This window comes from Ambystoma mexicanum, chromosome 5p (genome assembly GCF_040938575.1).
Source record: "Ambystoma mexicanum isolate Mex_15411 chromosome 5p, UKY_AmexF1_1, whole genome shotgun sequence".
Taxonomy (NCBI): domain Eukaryota; kingdom Metazoa; phylum Chordata; class Amphibia; order Caudata; family Ambystomatidae; genus Ambystoma; species Ambystoma mexicanum.
In genome coordinates, this window is record NC_090930.1 from 493,386,710 (window position 1) to 493,410,055 (window position 23,346).

Consider the following 23,346-nt stretch of genomic DNA (forward strand, 5'->3'; position numbering starts at 1 on the left):
AACTCACAACTTGGGAGGCGAAAATGACAGCCCTGATAGATGTTGGCCACATCGAGGGCATTGGTGGAGCGCAGGTAGGCACTGGCATCGACCCAACTGCAGGTGAGTCCCACCCCCGAATGCATGCAGCTGAAAGTACCACACATGCAGACCCTGAGTGAATGAATGTGAAGAAATGTGTGTGAGGTACTGCATACACCCATAAGTGAGGCCTACATCCATTGAACCGTAGAGCTGCCTAGACGACCCTGCACATGCAGTGCATGAATGACAGGGGCAGGGGATAGACATCCATAGCCATAGGACAGCTACGTAGAGTTTGAGTGTGCATGAATACATCCCCAAAACCCAGAGCGCAGTGCACCCCAATCACGCATGCAATCTTGTCACTCCAACATTCCCATGCAGTGTACATCCATACACACTCACAACAAGCACCACATGGTGACTGAACAGAATGCAAGTTGAATGTGTGATTGATACTGTCCTCAATCACACTTGTTGGCATGAACTGCATCACACAAATATATGTAGCATTGAACTCAAACCACACCCTATGCACCCCACAGGCACACGTTGATCCCAACGGGACAAAGATGATGGGGAGGAGGTCACACCAACACAGCACCCATGGCAGCGCGCCTCCACCAGCACCACCACCCCACAAAGAGGCCGTACGGAAGGGAGACAACCCAGGCCAACACCCACTTCACCCCAACGCAGCCCCACCAGACAGCAGCAGCAGCCACGTGGCCGCAGGGAGGCCACCGCCAGCTCGCCCCAAGCCACCAGTCACAGCCCCGATGCTGAGGGACAGAGGTCTGGATCTGAGCCCGATGTGGGAGCAACACCACCACGTGGCCATCATGCCGGAGGACAGAACTCTCCCGGAAGCAGTGAGGCCGAAGGGATGGTCACACCACAGGGAAGCCCAAGCCCAGGCACACACCATGCACTAAGTCGACATGTGCGTGTGCGTCGTGTCTGTACACCACAGCCGGACGTGGACACGCCATCATATGGCAGCCCAGAAGACCGGCACTCTGAGCCAGGTAGCCCAGTCCAAGCTGGCGCCATGTCGCCATGCAGCCCCCCCCCCGACAGCACACAAGTCGCAGGCCAACACAAGACACACCAAGGGTGCCCTTTGTCACTGGGCAGCAGTGATGGGCCGACTCGACATTATTGAGGCAAAACAGGCCAGGGTGGAATCAATGGCCAAGGTGCAGAGCCGGCACATCAAGGCTGTCAGTGCATCTATACGGCATTTGTCATTTGTCATTTTATTTATTTGTAAAGCGCAGCCAGGCCCGGGGGCATATGGGCGCGTAAGTTAGATCTGGTTACAGTTACAATAAAAAGCAGTCAACAGTGGTTACGTTACAGTTACAGAAGGCACAAACATAGTGTTGCAAGTGCGTACAAATATACATAAATTACATGGTGTGTCGGCATCAGTCTAGCGTGCTAGGATCCGGAGAATAGGCTGTCAAGGAGTCCAAATTGTGAAGCCAACACCTCGTGTTATGTTTGAACAGGTTGAATGAGGATTCTGCGCGCTAGGGCGCGGGGATAGTGTTCCATAATTTGGAAGCTTGAACAGGGAAGCTAGCTCCACCTGAGTTATGAAGTTTGAATCGTGGTATGGTCATGGGATTAGTTTGTGCTGCCCTGAGTGGTCTTGAGGAGGTGTGGGGTGTAAGTTGGTTTGTAAGGTATGCTGGGCCAAGGTTGGCTGGGGCATGGGTGCAAATACATAGCGTGGGACAATGCACGCACATGCAGTCATTGAACAATGTACCGCTGCCCTGACAGGCTTCGGCAACGATTGAGGGAGTTGACAGAGGCAGTCTCAGCACTTGCTGAGCAAACAAGGGAGGGAAACAACCTCATGCAACAGCACATGATGGCCGCCCCTTCAGTCCCTTCGACATCGGCCACACCCACGGAGGGATCCCTCGAGCCATCTCCTAGGCTCCGGTCCATGCGCCACCTAAGGGCACGCACACCAGAGGGGCCCGAAAAAGGAAAGTGCCCACGACCCTCCTAGTGGTGCATGGCACCGGAAGCATGCCTTCAGCAGTCCAAATGCCCTCTCCACATAGATCTGTGTACGGGCATGGCCAAGGTTGTATGCCCGCTCCGCCGCCGTGTGTGGGTGACGCACAGGGGTCATGAGCCACGTGTACTGGGGATATCCAGAATCACCTGCAGGGGAGAGAAAGCCGGTATGGGGACAAGGTAAGTCCAGTGGGTGTACAGAGCTCTGTCATCAGTGTGATTTTCCCATATTTGTCATTTGGCCTATGACATTGTGGAGTGTGCTGTCCTACGGGCACGATTGAATCAATGGGGTACTCTCCACTTGGGACGCCCAAGTTTCTGTATGTAACAGTACTCATTCACTTGTCACAGGATAAGGGGGCCCTTCCATCTACTTCTGCATGACAGAAGTGGCTGCCTCATGTGTCATTGCAAATCCATTTGGCTACAGTTGCATTTGCTGGTCGTCACTATTCTGTACTGTTCTCCATGCAATTCCCTGGCCATTTTGGGGACAGTGTTCGTGGGATGTACATTGTCATTACTCGGCCTACTTATATGTGGTGCATTTGTGGCTGTGCCAGCTTATGGTTTGGAATTTCATTACTGTCGGATGGCCAGGGTGGGATTTCTGTACTGTCTCAGTGTTGGGAGCCATGGTGCTACTCACACAGGAGGCTTTATTGTGGTGGGGCTTCCATCTGTCACTGTTGCGCCACATGTCTTACATCCTGCATGGGTGTGTTCTGCTGTGTTGGACATGTCCAAGGTTTATCGTGCAAGGTGCTTGAATGTGAATGCTGCAGTAATGCTGCTGCCTATTGGGAATAATGTATTCTGTGACAGGCACCATCAGTTGTGGATTGACATGCTTTATGGTATACATTTGTACTCACCCAGTAGCCATGTGTTTTGGCCACGGTGCCTTTCTATGTAAGCCGGCAGGGTACTGTTGGACAGGACCATGGAGTCGTGGGTGGATCCTGGGTAGCTGGCACAGCAGTGGCTTGAGGTCAGTTCCACATGTCATCTGCACGTTGAGGGAATGGTACTGTTTACGGTTTCTGTAGGCAGCCTCATGTGCCTGGGGTGGTACGAGTGCCACATGTGTGCAGTCCAGGGCTGCTATTACATTCGGGACTTGGGCAATGGCATAGAATTGACCCTTCAGCTGGTGCACCTGTGCCTGTGTGGCTGGCAATGCAATGTGTTCGTTCACATGATTCAACAGTGCATCGAGCACCTGTCCCAGCATGGCACTGAATGTGGACTGGGCCATTCCATGCATCATGGCAACGGTATGTTGGTAGCTGCCAGTCCCAAGAAATTGAAGCACAGACACGAGCTTCACTAGGGGAGGTACTGCCGTGCTGGTGGCTATGCGGCTGCCAATGTCACCCTGGATTGTGTCCAGCAACTGGGTGATGGTTGCCCTGTCCAGCCGATATTCTGTCACCAACTGACCATCAGTCAGGGCCCAGGGTGTTGGCCTGACCCTGGGGATGGCTGGCCGCCTTGCTGGTGCTGCTCTCCTCCTCCTTCTCCTCATCCCCACTTCCCCCTGCACTCCCAGGGCCCTGGCCTGGTTGGCTGGCCTCTGTAGCTCCAGGTACAGCAGGTAGAAGTCAACATCAAAGCTCCTGGCTCCAAATGGCAGCATGGTGTTGGGGAGGGTGTGTTGTGCATGGGTGGCTCCTTTGTAGGCCTCTGATTTGCATTGGTTCCACCTGGGCCCTGATTGCTGTCTCCTCCCTGCTCCTGCTGGTTTTATGGTGTTGGGGAGGGTGTGTTGTGCATGGGTGGCTCCTTTGTAGGCCTCTGATTTGCATTGGTTCCACCTGGGCCCTGATTGCTGTCTCCTCCCTGCTCCTGCTGGTGTAATGGTGTTGGGGAGGGTGTGTTGTGCATGGGTGGCTCCTTTGTAGGCCTCTGATTTGCATTGGTTCTACCTGGGCCCTGATTGCTGTCTCCTCCCTGCTCCTGCTGGTGTAATGGTGTTGGGGAGGGAGTGTTGTGCATGGGTGATGCTGATTTCAGACACTGTGCTCGTGAAACAGAGCATAACCTGTTTCTTCAAGCTTGCTGACAAAAGGAAGAGCAACACACAGTATACACAGCTGTCAGCCTACACATTGGCACCGGGGAGAATTTGGGCCATGTCACAGAGCTGCATGCTGTCAAGAAGAAGGCATGGATCAAGCATCAGCTGAACAGGTGTCAGGACATGGCGACTTTCTTGGCGACTCGCACAACAAGACTACATGAAACTACAATCCCCAGAAGCTTGCGTCGCCTCATGCACAGTGCGCATGACGCCATTACATCTGCGTGGTCCAGCGCGAATAAGAACAACCGTGGCTTGCTCATACTGGTAATAAAATCTGTCACCACAGCTGCTCTGTGCTCTTCAACATCTTCAGTCCTTAGTGAGCGTTCTGATTCTATTTTGTACCTGTGGATTCCTGTCTTGGTCAATGTTCTATTTTCTGCTCTGATTACCGGGCTGTTGTTGGATTAGCCCCTGTCTGACTTGGTTTTTCTGATTGGCCTGATCTTCCTGTTTATTTAACATTTGCCTGATTCTTGGATTACTCTTAGATCTCCCTTGGCTATTGGGACTTTCGCTACGTTTCTCCTGTCTTATAGGATCACATTGGATTGCCTTTGCTTGGGTATTTTGATTTCCTTGTTAAAGCAAGAGGACTTGTGAAGACCTCAGGATTCCTCTCCCTCCATTCTTTGCGCCCTTGTGCAGTTCGGGACTAGGTCCCTGCACCCCTGGACTTTTTGCATCTGTGGAAACCAGCTTTGGGCAAGTTGTCTGATCTGTGGACTTGGAACAATCTGGCAGCAGGAAGACTTGTTGAGTTTAACCCTTGAGGTACAGACTGCACTGAGACACTTGGGGTTAAAGACATATGTTTACTGAACTCGTAGGTTCACATGGACAGCAGGTAGGTACACAGGAAACAGGTGAGTTACATATGGGTCAAGTTCTTATGTAGGGAGACATCCACCGGTCCCTCATTTACTCCAGCTCCAGACCCAACTGACACTTGATAGAATCTCAAGGATTCTCACAACTAAACATTCCATATTCAAGTTAACCTACGTACATACACACTCACAGGTCAGGGAGAGCCAAGGAAAGACAGATGTAAAACACAACAAGACTCTATTTCCCTTAGGTGTACTATCATCTACTCAGAGTTCTGAAGGTAGGACAAGGGTTATGGGGATTACAGGAAAAGGAAGCACTGGAAGCAATGCTGCTATCAAAATATTTGAACTGCTTTTCTTTGTTTGTCTCTTTTGTCTCTGTTTCACCTGCTCATTCTCCAGCCTTTTCGACTCTGTCCCTGGCCCTGTGGTTTACTAACATCCCATGGGATGCACTCTCTGCAGGAAAGTCACCCTCAGATAGGAGACCCAAGTGTTCCCCTACTTACACTGCAGGATAACAGGTTTGTGACAGACTGAGGAGCCTTTACATATTGTTGTAACTAGATATGGATGCGGCTGATGATCCTATGGCGCCTTATATGGCGCCTTATAACAGGCATTCTCAGATCTCTGTACTGATATGGCAGCAGCTCATGCATCTCTTCACTGACATATTGACACAGTGCAAAATCTGGTACAGCCTCTCTCCCTTATGATCAATTTAGGGGGAATGCTGCCACTCCTGCCCCTCCCAGGATGCTTCCTCAGAATCTCAGTTCTCCCCCATTGCTTCTCCATAGGGTATTTTAGGAGATCCCAAGCTTTAGAGGACCTTTATCAATCAGTACAAATTACATTTTATTTGCTGCCCTTTAGCTTTTTCAGATGCTGCTACCAAAGAAACCTTTGTCTTGTCTCCTTTAGGACGTAAAGATGCCGTATTGGATAACCTCCTTATAGAAGCAAATTATCCGGCCCTTTATGATTTTGATACCTTGCTAAGATCTATGAACCTGTTTATTTGATTCTAGATATGAGGCCAGGCCTCTGATCTGGAGTTCCTTGATGTAACACAGGGTAAGCCCCCCAGTTAACCTATTTGGCTCGTTTCAATCAACTTTCTGCCGAAATAATGTGGGCTGACCTAGAGAAAGCTGCAGTGTTTTGTCGAGGACTCTCTGATTAACTAAAGGATGCCCTATCAGTTGTTCTAACTCTCCCATCTTCTTTTCCGTACCTTCTAGACTTGGTGCTTTAAATCAATGCTGGTATCATGGAAAGACAGGGGAAAGATAAGTGCTAGAACTACGTTCAAGTAAACCTGACCCTTGTTCTCCTCCTACCGCTAGCGAGCCTAAACTCATGCAAATAGAGGCCACACGTGGACCATTAACTAAGGAAAAGAGGGAGAGATGTTTATCACACTACCTGGGCCTCATTACATGGACGTCGGTAAGGGTTTACCGGTACCGGTAAGGGTACCAGTGCCGGTAAACCCTTACCGCCTTACTACAAGGTTCCTTTGTGGGACCCTACCTTAACGGCTGGTTTTACCAGCCGTTAAGGACGGGACCCGCAAAGGGACCTAGGAGGTTATTACGGTACCGCAATTTGCGGTACCATAATTACCACCTTCCCCATTCCCATTTGCCCTAATGGGGCAAAAATGGGAATGGGGAAGGACCATGGTGAATGGGGAATTACTGCCCCCACACACCTTGGAATAGGGCGGTAATTCCGCCATTCACCATGGCAGACTCGGTAAAATACCGGCGGCAATGCGCCATGGTTACCGCCGTCCGTGTAATTTGGGAAATTCCAAGGCTCGTCCATTCATAGAGTGCTGTGAATCTTGGCTCACAACTTTTCATCATTTTTGCACATTTATATTCAAATGGTATTCTAGTTACCCAATGACCAGGAATTAGCCATTCCAGTCATGGTCAATTCGGGGACCCCAGGCAATTCTATGGACACATGTTTCTATAAGGAACATGGATTCCCTGTTATCACTAAGCTTTTACCTGAATCAGTATGTGCTGTAGATTGTACTCTTCTTGTATCGGGGCAAGTAACAGAACAGACCAAAAGAGTAGTCATGAATTCTCATCAAGGACATAGTGAAGAGATTTATTTCAACCTCATTACTGCTCCTCAGTTTAGTGTAATACTGGGGATGCCATGGCTCTGACAACACAATCCGCTCATTAATTGGGTAGATCAGACAGTGAAGTTCTCCCCTAAGTTTTCTAAGGAGAAGTGTCTCAGTATGAATGCTGTCTCTGTGTGTTCTCCATGTCTGGCTCTTCGTTCTGAACTTACCACCATTGGAGCCATTACACATGAATTACACCAATATATCCCTGCAGAATATTGGGGTAATCTCAATGTCTTAATAAAGGAGGATGAGGTCCTTAAGGAATACATACCTTAAGGAATACATTGATAAGGCCCATAGGATCGGGCATATCAGCCTCTTCCATTCTCCTCCTGCTTCTTCTATCTTCTTCATTTCCAAAAAGGAGGGGCACCTCCGGCCGTGAGTGGACTATAGAGCCCTAAACTCAGTGACCTTTAAAAAACAATATCCACTTCCTTCAATTATGGAGTTATTGGATCAACTACAGCCAACTGTTATATTCACCAAGCTAGACCTTTGAGGTGCTTATATCCTTGTTAGGGTATGCCCTGGTGATGAATGGAAAATTGCATTTAATACCAAATACAGTTTATTCACATTTTCGGTTATGCATTTAGACATATGAAACACCCTAGCCACTTTACCAATGTGTAGTAATATATCTCAGTGACATCTTAATGATTTCAGACTCTAAGGAAAAGCATATAAAACATGTCAAGCAGGTCCTACAATGCTTGTGGGAGAATGCTTTCTTTGTGAAAGCAGAAACATTTGTTTTTCATACTACTGAGGTGGAGTTTCTGGTTTTGTGTTAACGCCTTCAGGAATAAAGATGAGTGATGCCACAGTGAAAGCAGTCTTAGAATGGCCCGTTCCTGCTAACGTAAAGGCCCTTCAATCAATTTGCACAGGCGGTTCATTGGTTCTTTTTCAAGCATAGTTACGCCGTTAAGTCCGTTGACTTGTCCTTCTGTATCATATTGGTGAATGGAAGAAGCACAGTCTACATTCCAAACTCTGAAGGAGGCCTTTGCTACAGCACCTTTGTTACAGCACCAAGAACCCTCCTTGCCATTTATAATGGAGGCCGATGCTTCAGCTGTCGCTATATGGGCCATATTTTCACAAACATGTCAGACCTCTCAGGTTTTGCATCCAATAGCGTACTATTCTAGAATGCTTACTCTTTGCAAAAGGAACTACACAACCACAGAACGTGAACTGTTAGACATCAGGGAAGCATTTAAAGTGTGGCAACATTTCCACTTGGGAGCCAAACAGCCAGTAGTTGTTTATACTGATCATCATAATCTACAAGCCATGTGTAACTCTAAGTGCACTAATGCTTGGTAAATTCGATGGTATTTGTTTTTTTTGCCACGTTTAATTTCATTGTCACGTATTGTCGGGCAGTCGCCATGGTAAAGCAGATGCTCTATCCCAAATAGAGGAAGGAAAAGAAATTCCCCACATCCCAGAGTCTGCTCTCTCGAGAGGAAAGTCACCCTGAGATAGGAGACCCAAGTGTTCCCCTACTTACACTAGAGGATAACTGGTTTGTGACAACAGGTCCTGGTAAGGTACTGCATATTTGTTGAGAGTTGTAAGTACCAACATAGTAAAGGGTAAAGGATGCGAATGCAAAGAACCAACAGGATAGCTACTCTTCTAGTTCAGTTTTCCTTTCAAAGTGTATTTTCCACTCCAGGAAACAAACCAACAGAATGTTATTTTACCTACTGTTCAATCATGTCCACCAAAGAATGCTCCTGGATTCCAGTACTCACAAAAATGTAGTACCTCTTCCCAACAATCAACAGAGGATTGTAATCCCTTATCAAATGGGTAGACCTAAGTACCTCCAGAAAAGTTTAGAATCTCCAAGTTTGTATCTTCTCTCTTTCTTCACCTTCCCGATGTGGGCTTGTTCCAGGTGTTGCACCCTAACAATGAAAAAATCTGGAATTCACCAAACGTGGTGCTCAAGATATCTGATGGGACATGTACTGATTTTGCTGGGGTCTTGCAGGGAGGGACTACTGTGCTGGAGTTCTGTGGATAACACCTACATTGCTTTTCAGAATGTCCTTCTCCTACTTCTGTAATGCTCTTGTTTCTTGGGGACCCTCCTCCCTCTCTTGGTCTCCCCTACTTTATCCTCCCTTGCTATGAACTATGCCTTCTGCTCTGAACACCCCCTCATCACCTCACCACATGCTCATTCCCCACCTCCATCCACTCTGACCAAACAGACTTCCCTCCTTTACTCAGCCTGTCAAGCTGGTTCTTCCTCTCATTTCCTTACTCCAGAAATTCAACCACAATCTCCTCCATCAGCTCTTCCTCCTGCTGACCTCTCTTGATTCCATCTTACTACACCCTTCTCACCATGCATCACCATCTCCTCTGATACCCCCTATTTTTCATTATCTTTCACCCCATCCTCTGCTCCTAAAGACACTCTTGCTGTATAACCCTGTCTCCTGGTAGGTTTCTCCACCTTCACACCTGACTGCCAAACCTGACTTCTTTTACAGAGCCTGACTCTTCCTCCTCCCCTCTTCCATATCTAACAGGTGTGTTGTTTAATTATTTGTTTTATTGGATTGGTGTATTGTAAAACACAGGCAGCACTCTACCAGTCTGCAGGCTGCTCCCCTTCTCTACAAAGTTCAGAGAAGCAAACCACTATCTTGGTTGGTCGCCAACTGACTGAGGTACTTGTGCATGCATGATGTGGACTATAGAGAGCAGATTATGCATGAATTTAATCAAGTGCAGTGGAATGCTTTGTGGGGCTTTGATGTTCCAAGTCCCAGTGTCTGCCAGCAGATTAGTCTGTGAATAGGCTCATGAACTTCCACCGGGTAAGTGTGTGGTTGGGTTTAATTTCTCCATGTGGCCTGTCTACCAGCAGTAGTGGCTTGTGGGTCTTCCTTCTGCCTCAAAATTTGGGAAACTATTTCTGTGCTTCTTAAAGGCAAAACGTTGGTTTTTGAGACAGTGTAGGACGTCTCTTCAAAGCTCTTGTCAAAGGGTGGGATGGTCAAGGGGTTCCTCCCCACTTCCCCCAGGCCCTGTATCAAGTAGAGCTACCCATGCCCAAAAAGCCACGTGGATGATGTAGATGGTCATGAATTTGATCTTTGTGGCCACCGGGAACCAGTAGAGAGATTTTAGGGCTGGAGAGATATGGTCCTTGGCAGAGGCATTGCTAGGGGGGTGGGGAGTGAGGGGGTACATCCCTGGGTCTTTTAGTTGTAGCCCCGGATAGAAGCTCAGGGGCTACAAGCAAAAGGATAGCTAGCCCCAAGTCCCGACAGTCCCAACATTAGAATAGCCCTGGATCTTTTCCAGACCTAGCAACACCCCTGGTCCCTGGGCTTGAGGCCAAGGATAAGTCTTTCAGCCCTATGCTGGATTAGCTGAATGGGCCATAGGGAGGAAAAGGGGCGATTGAGGAAGAGGCTGTTGCAGTAGCCCAGCCTAGAGAGGACGAGAGCTCTGGAGACATTGAGCTTCCTGGGGAAGGTGAGGAAAGGGAGAATGCCTCCAAGGAGGTGAAGCTGGAAGTAGGACTTCTTGGCAAGTTCCAGGATGTAAAGGGTGAAGGAAAGAGCCAGAGTCAAAGGTGACCCCGAGGTTTTTGGCCTCACAGGATGATGAGGGTAGAGGGCCCAAAGAGGGCGGCCAAAGGGTAGGAGTAAAACAGGGCGCAGGTGAGAAGGATCTCTGTCTTACTGGCATTAAGGCAGAGATTGTTAGCTGCACACCATGCCCGGATGGCGGTCAGGCAATCATGGATGAGAGAGTACAAAGAGGGGGTAGTAGAGGGAAGTTTGAAGGAAAGCTGTGTGTCATCAGCATAACACTGGAAATCAGGAGAGAAGCAAGCGATCAGGTGAGCAAGAGTGATGAGATAGATATTGAAGAGCCACAGTGATAGGATATAGCCCTAGGGGATGCTGCAGGTAGGGAGTGTGGGGGTGGAGGAGAACGGACTTAGTTGCACTGGAAAGGCAGGCTAGTGAGGAAAGAGGTCAGCCATTCCGGTGCCCGGTCCGTGATGCAGAGGGTTTCACAGAGTTGTTTTATGAGGATAGAATGGTTGACCGTGTCAAAGGCAGAGGAGCGATCGAGGTGGATGAGAACAGCAGGAAAGTAAGAGTCATGATTTGTGAGCATGTATTCACAGGTGTTTATGAGAGCAGTTTCCTTGCTTCTGGATGCCTGGAATCCTTTTTGATTGTCATGGAGGCAACCAACAAGTTCAGTGTGGAGTGTCAGTTGGGGAGGACTAGTTTCTCCAAGAGTACATCCAGGAAGGGGAGGTGGAGATGGGTCGATAGATAGCCTGGCAGGAGGGGTCAGCAGATGGATTTTTTAAGAGAGGGTGCACAAGGGAGTACTTGAGGAATCGAGGTAAAGAGCCAGTGGTGAAGTAGTGGTTGCAGAAGACCGCAAGAGCTGAGGAGATGCTGTCCTCAATGGTTCTAGAAGAGCAGGGGAGCACCTGCTTGGAGGAGACCTTCATAGAGCAGACAACTTTAGAGACCTTGTTCGGTGCTATGGGCAGTAGGGAGAATAGTGCAGGGGTGGAAGAAGGGGAGCCAAGGGAGTCAGGGGAGCCAGAATGGAGATGGGCATGGAGGAGAGTGAGGACAGGATGTCATGAGTATTAGATGTGAAATGGGCCAGAACTGTGAAGAGAGCCATGGAAGGAAGGAGAGAGGTGGAGACTGCAGTTGAATTGGTGAGTTCGTTACAGATTTGGAAAAGTTCAGCTGTGTTGTTAGTGGATCCAGAGATGCAAGCTTGGATGTGGGCCCTCTTCTTGGAGCGAATGGTTTGTCACAGTATGAACCCGCAATTTGCCAATTCCGTTCAGCAACTCTGCACTTCAGAGATGCTAGATCAGAGTCATACCAGCTGTTTTACTTGAAGGCATTTTTTATGTGGATCCTCATGACAGTGGCAATGATGTTGACGGTGTTAGAGATGGAGAGGTGCAGATTACCAAGGACAGAGTCAGAGACAGAGTCAGAAGCATGGGTGGGAGATGAAGGTGGAATCAAAAGCAGCGACTGACACTTGTTTCATCAGTCGAATGATGCAAAGGAGGCCTGCAGTACTGGGGGTGGCTCGGATAGAGGGCCACAGGGTCCCAAGCAGGAGGAGAGGAGTGGTCAGACCAGGAGAGGGGGTAGTGACCGGGTTAGAGATAGGAATGTTGCCAGAGATGAGGGTATCTAGAGTGTGTCCAGCAAAGTAGGTCAGAGCAGAAGGAAGAATAATGAGAGAGAGGGAGGACACAGAACTATAAGGTGGCTGATTCAGGGGAGACAAGGTGGATATTGAAGTCACCAAGGAGGAGAAGTTTGGAAGAAGAGGTTGAAAGGGAGGAAGCAAGGTCGGCCCATTCAGAGAGAAAGAGAGAAATAGGGCCAGGGGGCCTGTAGATGGTTGCGAGGGTGAGAGAGAGAGTAGGCGAGACCCGATCCTACAGACAAGGCATTCAAAAGAGTAGTATTGAGTAGCTTGAGGGATGGATGGTATCACAAGTATGACACTTACACCAAAGGTACAATTTGTAAAACCTTTATTGAAGTTTCAATGGGTTGGAAAATCTCCTACTTTGCCCTACAGCTAAGATTTGAGTAGACCTGACCATCAAATAATAACTAAAACAGTCCTAGTTGAGTCTCTCAAAGCAAAATGGCCTATACTAAAAAAAAAAAATAACGCCTGCCCTATATCTTTTACAAAAAGTGTGAAAAGGAGAATATGTATGCAAAGAAAAGTCAGTGTTAAAATATAAAGAATAAATGTGTCTGAGTTATCTCTCCTCCCCACATTGGATAGCACGGAGTAAGGCAGTCCCTGTAGGCAAGATGACACACTATGGCTCAGGCTCTTCACACAAACTCAGTTCACGACCTGGATCGAAGCCCATCTAGCCTTCCACGTTTAAGTCTTACTTTCGAATTACCAAAACACAATTCACCAAAAAGTTCACATCGGTCTCCCTCTGTCGGGATCAGACCTCTTAAAGCAAACGTTCACATCGGTCTCCTTCATTCGAGCTCAGATGTTTCACAGCAAAAGTTCAGATTGGTTCCCCTCAGCCAGCTGAGACCTTTAATAACAAAATAAAACACTTACAGGGGTACCCTTCCCCAAGCTTAATTCAAAACCTCTAGGTGTTCCCTTTCCCTAACCTATTACACCTTCAGTCTCCCTCAGTCGGGCTCAGACTGTTTCCTGATGTCAAAGACATTCGAATGTTCGTGGCCTCTTTTCTACAGACCTCCACAGGACCACTTTGTTATTCCAGCTTTCCACTCACACTCCTATGTTATTTGCCCCAGAGCATCCTGGTCTGTGTAGTTCACTGTATTATGCACCGAAGTTCAACGTTCACCTTTTTACTCTAACCTTTTCTCTGGGTCTATTTAATCACCTCGCTTTTACAGTTCATTTACTTTATCGCTACAAACTTTTCCCCTCTTACAGAGACTTTCAAGTGGGCTACTTCCTTTCGCCGGACCACTCCGTTACTCAGTATGGCTGACTTTACAGCTATCGTTACTTCAAGGTTAATTCACAGATCTACCTTTCTTCGCATCCCATCCACACCCGTGCAGCCTTCAATTGTGCAATATTATATTGCCACTTCAATCTTTCTTTAACACACACCGGTCTCTCACATTTCTTGTCTTTACTGTCTTCCAGTTTACGAGTCAAGGTTACTACCACAGACTTCGCCTCACCTGCCCAACTCTGCCGTTCATCTGGGAGGGTCACTGGCATCCTTGAAACACAATTAGCCTTCTTGTTTGGGATTCAGCCTTCTCGTTGTGTCTTTCACTGCCTTTTGGAGGCAACAACCTCCTGCAACGGACTCTTAGTGTTCTCCACTCATGGTTCTCATCCCTCAGTCCCTTGCTCTGCTTCAGTCGGTGTGCCTTTGACCGGGAGTTCTACTCTTACTCGTGTTCCACCTTGCTCAGAGTGTGTCTCTATTCTTCGCCTTTTATCCATTTGAGGAGAGCTAATTGGTATCAGCTGTATGCACTTAGATAAGATTATAAAAAAAACAACAAAAAAAATTAAGTTTTGGTCTACATATTTCTCAGGTGATTGTTTCACCCCTGGTTACCCAGGGCGCTGACCCTTCACAAATTGTATTCCACAAATCAAACAATAGTTCCTTCTCTTAATAGACTTTGGGTGATGGCTTCACCCCTGGATTTCCCTCTTTCGGGATCAGACCCATCTCGACTGTTAGCCTCCCTCCACCGGATTTACTATGGCTTTTCCAGCATTCGCTAATCTTAAGGTCTTTGTAAACAGTTCTAGTGGACATCCCTCATTCGTGTTCACTCTTGTCAACAAACTGCTTCTTGGGACTTTAGACTTTGCCCCTTCTCGTCACCTTCCCTCTTCCGTGTTCACTCTTGCCAACGTCATCTTCACATTTACTTTCAATGTATTCGGGATTCACTTCCCTTTCTTTCTCATATAGTGGGATTCACTTTCCTTGCTTTCTTTATAGTTTGTATATTAAAGGCTTTTGACTGTACAGGGATTTATATTGACCTCCTGTATGACCACTTTGACCTATCTTGGTGGCTCTACTATGGCCTTCTGGTTTCTGTAGTTTTACTCAGGCGGGGATCGTCTAGAGTGCTTGAGTTAGCATCCATGTGGTGCCGGTCACCTCCACAGCGGGTCACCCCTCAACACTTTTACAGTCCTTTGAACTTGATTCAACTTGCCACTTTGCATCTTTCATTCACCACAGCCTTGACTCACTGGCTGTGATGAACCGCTTGTCATTCCTCGTAGATGAAGTCAAGGCCACTACCACAGTAGCAGGAGTTTCTCTCGCTCCCGCTTCTATTGCAACACACTTGGGCTATTGTCCTCGGCCTTACGATTCTTTCAGCTGAGAGTTTGCTGGGTTTTGTCGAAGAGGGCAAGGTCATGTCTCTCCTTGTGAGCCTTTCATTGTTTTCCACCTTTCTCCTCCTCTTGAACTGCTGGGTCTGGATAGCTGTCTCGTTGTGCGGTCTGCCTTGCTTATACTGTGCTCTCTTGCTCCACCTTTTATCCCTGTGGAGAAAGGAAAGGGCCATCAGGTGTATGTGATTCAGGTTAACTGCCTGACTTTGCCTGATGCTGGTGTTGGGATATGGTAGGTAAATAGCTCTAGGCTTGGTCCTTTGTCCACTTTTCATGTCTGGGAAAAGTGTTTGAGTCGGGAAAGGGGAGATGTAGAGTTTCTAAGGGCTCTTCGTGACAGAATGGAAAAGAGGTGTTATGTGCAATTACAGCCTTCCTCCTAAGGATTTTGGAAGTTTGAGTTTTGGAGGGTTTTGGGGACAAACAGGAATAACCAGGATTGTGAAATGAACAAGGGGTATTGGGGGAGTGGTAGTTTTCTGCCATAATAGATTGGGTATTCAGGAAAGAATAACCAGAGGGACGTGAAGCCGAAGGATGGGGAGTATTCAAATGGAGACCGGTGAAACAAGGATTATGGGAGTTATGGGTTTTGAGGGTAACGGGGTGGTAGGATGTTGTTAAGGGAACTTATTTGGATGGAAGGGAGGTAGATGTGGAATAACCAAGGAAAACCTCAGAGACTTTGCCCCCCACACCCTACTCCTTGGTATAATACTGCGTCTCCCTTTAGGTATTCCCCTAAGCATAACCCCGGGCTCCCTTACCCAGGTGATCCTCCCTCGCTCATCCACACCCAGGGTTGGGATCTGAGAGTGCCAGCCCTCCCCTGGCCAGCGGAACAAGGGTCTCCCGAGGTCTACTTTGTAGAATACCCTCAGGTTTATCACAATTTCAACTATTGACCTGTTGCAATGTTCCACACCCCCAGAAGAAGAGAGCCGGTATGAAATGTGCAACTTTCTTTTCACACCCAAGATTTGCCACATTTTTGTCATTACTGCACTAGTGAAATGGTTTCCATGGTCTGACTCTATTCTTTGAGGCAATCCAAATCTTGCTAAAATATGATTGACTAGCAAAGTGGGTGCTGTTTTCGCACTGCAATCTCGGGCCAGAATGCACTCTGCCCATTTGGACATTAAACAAACGACTGTCAACAAATACCTGTTTCCCCATGCTGACCTTTGCATGGGCCCGATGAAGTCTATTTGTATGTCTGACCATCGGAGTGTCAGACCTCTTTTCATTGATGGCACCCTGTGTGTTGGGGAAGTAGGCTGAAATTGTTTGCACACCAAGCCAAATTCCCTGATCTGATACTTTTACTTAGTAAGAATTGTAGAGGCTGGTGATTTGTTTCAACAATCACCCGTTCCCTTGAATTACGGAGCGAATATGTTGCAATGCACAGGCAGTGGTCAATAGTGACTTTTTCACATTTGCTAAACTTGGTCTCTACCCGTGACAATGGCTTGCTGGCATAAGCAATGGTTTTGTTATTTTCATCATGTTTTTGGTACAGTACTGCTGATGTACATTGATCTGTGAATCCTATTTTCACAAAGAAACATTGTTTTTTCATTGGATATGCTAAACATGGAGATTTTATCTAACTGTTTTTAAACTTGGCCACTGCCTCACTTTGTTTCTTTTCTCATTTCCAGGGTATACCCTGCTTCAGTACTTTTGTCAAAGGCTGTGTAATCTCTGCATAACTTTCAATACATTTCCAGTTGTAACTTGTCATTCCTAGCAAGCACTTTAGACTTTTTAGTTTGGTGGGATCTTTTATTTTCTGAAGTGCCTCCATTTCTTTCTTTTGCAGGTTTAACTCATGTTCAGTCACTTCATGACCTAGAACGTTTACCCTTTTTTTTTTTACACCATTTTGATTTCTGCTAAGATAATTTTGTCCCAGCTGTTTGTAACTAACCAAGTACATGCCTAATTTAATTGCGGTGACTTTTGAAATCCTCATTTTTGATTAGCACATCATCCCCATAAACTATGTTTCCTCTCTGTGCTGCACCTGGGAGTGCCTTGCACAGGAATACCCCATATTCACTCCCGCTATAGACATATCCAAATGGGGTCTGGAACCATGCATATTGTAATTTGTCAAAGGAAAATGCATACACATTTTGTATATCTTCAGCTAGTGGTACACACCAGTGACCATCCGTAGGATCCAAGGCGCTAGACAGATTTGATCCCTGAACCTGTGCAAGGCCCTGATCAATAAATAGAAGGAGCCACCTTGAAACAGGTACCCTCTTGCTCAATTCTCTTAAGTCTGCACACAAGCGCCATTGGCCTTGGACTTTAGCACACTCAGTATTGGAGTATTTGAAGTACTATGAATAGGCCTAATAATTCCTCTAGATTCCAAATTTCTAATTATTTCAGCCAGTGAGTCCAAGCAGGCCAGGGGTAAGCTATATTTTCGGACAAATACTAGCTCCCTACCATGTCCTTGTGGCAGTGTGGCAACATGCAAATCAGTCAGCCCACAGTCGTAGGCATCTTTGGCAAAGCCTCTTTGAACTCCATAAATATTTCCCTCAATTGATCTTTCTCTTCTTTATTTGTGAAAGAATCTGCAACTTGAATCTGCTCCTCTACCATTTTAGAAAATTCTGGGGAATGCTCCAAAGGAGGAACCTCTGTACTTTCGTCTAATTGTGTGGCAGTGTCTCTTTGGAGTGCCACAACCATCAAATATTTTGGAATATTGACCTCCACCTCAATATGCTGTGTTTCATCCTGCTGTTTTTCTCTTTTGGATTCACCCAATTCAAATAGAACACAATTAGCCTGATGATAGCATATCACTTCATATGGCTCATAAGGGTACACAGACTGAATTCTAAAAAAATCCCTTTGGTTTAGAATCCAATGACTCAGGTAATTCACCTTGTGAAGTCACAAAGCTTTCAGGGATATTCCCAATCACTGGGTTGCTGAAATCAGCAGTGCAGTAATATGTTTGCACTGCCATCGCTAACACTGTATTTTCTTCCAAATGATTGTCCTGACACCCTTTGTTATCCGCCATCCCCAATCTCTACCAATGGTGTACTTTTGCATTCTAATCCTTGCTGTCTCAGAGATTCATTTAGGCACACACATGCATCAGGCCCTTTCATCTGTTCTCCCTTTCTGTACTTAAATGCTATCGCAAAACTGTCAAGTGAAAGCTGGGATGGTAATATCCTTTTTCACTTGAAGCTCAATTGCATATGTCATCATTTGGGCACACTGGTAAACTTGTCTTTTGCTTTCAAATTCAGGTGCACCTCCACCCAAACTAGACCAGACCTTTTTATTTAAGAAGTGTAACACCATACACACTCTGTGCATGATGTCATTTGCCACATAGAATGTATTTTGTGTTCCACTTACAATCCAAACATTGTGATGAATGCTTTTAGAGACAACTATAATCTTTAGCATGCATCTTCCCACCATTCTTTGTCCCAATTCAGGGTCATCCAGGCCAAAGATTTGTTGATCTTTAATTTTAAAACTTTCCTCTCTGTCAAGTATTTCTTTAAACACCTTTTCATTAATGAAACTTCTTTCCTGCTCTAGTACCGAAGTGGCTTCAATCATTTCAGCATTCGCGTACCCACCCCCTTACCCAAATCAGGATCTCCGAATCTACGCAAATGCTGGAAGAAACAAAAAATACTTCCAGACCTAGTGCACACGCTCTCTCTGCCCCCCCACCTCCACACGCAATGTACCCTTAACCCCCAACGCCTTTCACACATGGCTCAACACCTCTTTAATTCCACTCACGCCCACCTCCCAATCATCCACTCGCAATGGCCCTTTTCCAAGATGGTTTACACCTGAACTCAAGACTGCAAAACAACTATAGAAATCTCTCGAATGCAAATGGTGGAAAGATCAAACCACCCTAAGCAGATGTACCTTAGCCCGGCACCATCACCACTACAAAGCCGAAATCCGGAAAGCAAAAAAAGCCCATTACAACTCTGGAATCCTTAACAGTACAAACCCCAGCAAAGAGATGCACAAAATCATCTCTGAATTCACCAAACCATCATGTACCACCACCCAAACAACCCCTTCTCAATCACTCTGCCTCTTACTCTCTCTCCACTTTTACACCACGGCTCTCAAAAGAACAAACGCCCTAAGCAACAAACTGGTCCTCCTGCACCCATCACACAATCCACCCACTCCACCCGCCAATCCTCCACCTGCAACTACAACCCAACTGACTTTCGACTCATTCACACCAATATCAACTGACCAATTTACCAAACTTCTCTCTGTCTGGAAACCATTCGGCTCCCCGCTTGACCCCTGCCTAGCCTCAACCCTCAAAGAAATATTTGCATCTACCTGCGCAGGGGAACACTTGAGAACCATAATAAAACAGCGCTTCTCCTCGGGAATTTTTCCTGACGCATTCAAAACTGCTCATGTCAAAACCCTCCTAAAGAAAACCAGGCCTCAACCCTCTCGACCCCAAAAACTCTCACCCCATCTCAAACACCAGGTTCCTTGCTAAACTCATCGACCGAACCGCGTACTCCCAAATAAATGCCTTTGTCGAAGCCAACAATCTCCTAGACCCCGCTCAATCAGGTTTCAGACATCGACACGGAACCGAAACCACCCTGACCTCAGTCTGGGATGACCTTAAAAACACTGCAGACACTGCGGAATGCGCTGCACTAATCCTTCTTGACCTATCCACCACCTTTGACACAATCAACCACTCTATCCTCCTCGACTGCCTCTACTCCCTAGGAATTTGTGGAAACGCTCTCAAGTGGATAGCATCCTTCCTCAACAATAGGAAACAAATAACCCTCTCACCTCCTTTACTTCTGCCGACCGACCAGTCAACACCGGAGTTCCACAAGGAACGTGCCTATCAGCCCTCCTGTTCAACCTCACATGTCCACCCTCCCATGAATAATCCGATCGCACAATTTCCTGTGCTACAAATATGCCGACGACACCCAACTAATCCTAAAACTCCTTAACTGAAAACCCAGCTGCCAACCCGACCTCACAGCCTGCCTCCTTGACATTGGCTACTGGATGACTACAGACCATCTCCTTTTAAACCCGTCCAAAACCAAAATCATGGTGTGTGGCAGCACTGAACTTCTTCCTCACCCTCTACCCTGGCCACCTGCCATGGGCAATTCTCCGACAACCTTACCCTCAGTAAATAATCCTTGGATGTACTCTCTACGCTGACCTAACCCTCTCACACCAAGTCAACAACGTCTCTAAGTCCTGGAACTACCACCTCAAAATTATTAAGCGCATTTTTCCGTACCTCTCCTTTCCCAACAGACTCACTGAGGAACAATCAGCTGTAATGTCAAGACTAGACTATGCTAACTGCCTCTAGCTCGGAGTCCATGCATACCACCTGACTAAACTACAAAGAGCTCAACATTCTGCAGCCAAACTGCTACTAGCTCTTGGCTCAAGGGATCACACCTCCCCAGCTCTCAAAACTCTGCACTGGCTCCCGGTTGGCCGAAGGGTGACCTTCAAAACCTTATGCATCTTGCACTGAGCAATGTATAAAACCGGCCTCATTATCTACAGGACAAACTTAGACCCTACCATCCACCACACACTCTAAGATCAAGTTCTGCCCGCCTCCTAGTGATACCAAAAACCAACTCAGTTAGACTAGGTGGACCATCATTCTCAGCCCTAGCCCCCACTCTATGGAACTCACTTCCACCCACATTCGACTCACCGAAGACCTCATGTCTTTCCGCAAATCACTGAAATCGACTCGTAACACAAACAGTTTAATCAGCAACAATAGACAGTAACCGAAGGTTGCCGAATTAAAAAGCATCGAGACCTGATCGTGGAAATGGGAAACTAAATTTGCCAGTGTACATTAAAACGGATAAACTAAACAGAATGGGATGACATGGATGAAAGAAATTAAATGGATGAAACAAATAAAATGGATAAACTAAACAGAATGGGTCAAACAGATACAGTGGAAGAAACGGATGAAGCGGACGGAACGGATGAAGCGGAAGGAACGGACGAAGCGGAGGGAACGCAGGAAGTGGATGGAACAGACAAAGTGGATGGAACGGATTTAAGTGGATGGAACGGATGAAGCGGATGAATCGATTGCAGTAGGTGTAACGGACGAAGCAGATGGAAGGGACGAAACTGCATGGAAGGGTGAAGTACCTGGAATGGGTAAAGGGGCTGGTATGGGTGAAGTGGCTGGTATGGGTGAAGTGGCTGGAATGGATCAAGTGGGTTGAACCGATGGAGCGGATGGAACGGATGGAACGGATGGAGCGGATAGAGCGGATGGAGCGGATGGAGTGGATGAAATGGATAGAGTAGATAAAATGGCTGAAGACGATGGAACCGAGGAAGTGGATGGAGTGAACGAAACTAATGAAATGAATGAAACGGATGAAGTGAACGAAACAGATGAAGGGGATGGAACGGATGAAGCAGATGGAATGGATGAAGCAGATGGAATGGATGAAGCGGATGGAACGGATGTAGCGGATCGAATGGATGAAGCGGTTGGAACGGACGAAGTGGATGGAACGGGAACGGAGGAAGTGGATGGAACTGAGGAAGTAGATGGAACGGAGGAAGTGGATGGAACGGACGAAGCGGACGGTACGGATGAAGCGGACGGTATGAATGAAGTGGACAGAACGGATGAAGTGGACAGAACGGATAAGTGGATGAAACGGATGAAGTAGATGGAAGAGATGGAGCAGATGGAAGGGATGGAGAGGATGGTACGGATAGAGCAGATGAAACGGATAGAGTAGATGAAACAAACAAAGTAGATATAACGGATGAAGTGGATGCAACTGATGAAGGGGATGGAACCGATGAAGTGGATGGAACCGATGAAGTGAATGAAATGGACAAAGTGAATGAAACGGATGAAGTGAACAAAACGGATGAAGTGGACGGAACGGATGAAGCGGACGGAACGGATGAAGCGGACGAAATGGATGAAGTGCATGGAATGAATGAAGTGGATGGAATGGATGAAGCCGAAGGAACGGACGAAGCGGATGGAACGCAGGAAGTGGATGGAACAGACAAAGTGGATGGAACGGATTTAAGTGGATGGAACGGATGAAGAAGATCGAACGGATGAAGCGAGTGGAATGAATGAAGCGGACGGAACGGATGAAGCGCACGAAACAGATGAAGCAGACGGTACGGATGAAACGGACAGTACGGATGAAATGGACGGAACGGATGAAGCGGAAGGTACGGATGAAGTGTACATTACGGATGAAACAGACAGAACGGATGAAGCAGATGGTATGGATGAAGCAGATGGAATGGATGAAGAGGATGGAACGGATGAAGTGGATAGAACGGATGAAGTGGATGGAATGGACTAAGTGGATGGAACGGAAGAAGTGGATGGAACGGACAAAGTGGATGGAATGGATGAAGCGGATGGAACAGACAGAACAGATGAAGCGGGTGGAATGGATGAAGCGGGTGGAACAGATGAAGTGGGTAGAATGGATGAAGCGGGTGGAACGGATGAAGAGGATGGAACGGATGAAGAGGACAGTACGGATGAAGTGGACGCAACAGATGAAGCGGATGAAGCAGATGAAGCAGACAAAGCGGATGGAAGGGATGAAGCAGATGGAAGGGGTGAAACAGATGGAAGGGGTGAATCGGATGGAAGGGGTGAATCGAATGGAAGGGATGAGACGGATGGAAGGGATGAGACGGATGGAAGGGACGAGATGGATGGAAGGGCTGAAACAGATGGAAGGAATGAAACGGGTGGAAGGGATGAAGCGGACGGAAGAGATGATGCAGATGGAAGAGATGAGGCGGATAGAAGGGATGAAGTAGATGGAAGGGAAGAAGTGGATGGTAAGGATAAAGTGGATGGAAGGGATGAAGTGAATGCAAGGGATGAAGGGATAGAAAGAGATGGAGGGGATAAAACAGATGGATGAAGTAGATGGAACGGACGAAGCGGATGGAACACACAAATCAAATGAATGGAACGGATACAATGGATATAACGGATACAGTAGACAGTACAGTTGGAGTTGAGGAAACAAATGAGGCGGAGGGAACAGGAGTAGAAGGATCAGATGAAATGGGTGGAACAGGTAGATTGGACAAAACATGTAGATTGGAGAAACAGGTAGAGTGGACAGAACAGATGGAGCAGAAGGAACAGATGGAGTGGATGGAAATGAAGCTGT

General features: G+C 47.1%; 1 protein-coding gene across 1 annotated transcript; it reads left to right on the forward strand.

Annotated features, from left to right (window-relative positions):
• The first annotated feature begins 22,638 nt into the window (after window positions 1-22,638).
• LOC138480551 (high mobility group nucleosome-binding domain-containing protein 5-like) lies at window positions 22,639-23,091 on the forward strand. Its single transcript, XM_069612292.1, has one exon. The coding sequence runs from the start codon at window positions 22,639-22,641 to the stop codon at window positions 23,089-23,091; it is 453 nt and encodes a 150-aa protein (XP_069468393.1).
• The last annotated feature ends 255 nt before the right edge of the window (window positions 23,092-23,346 follow it).

Coding starts and splice junctions, on each gene's coding strand:
- LOC138480551 (XM_069612292.1), top strand. CDS start 22,639: ATGGATGAAGCGGGTGGAACGGATGAAGAGGATGGAACGGATGAAGAG.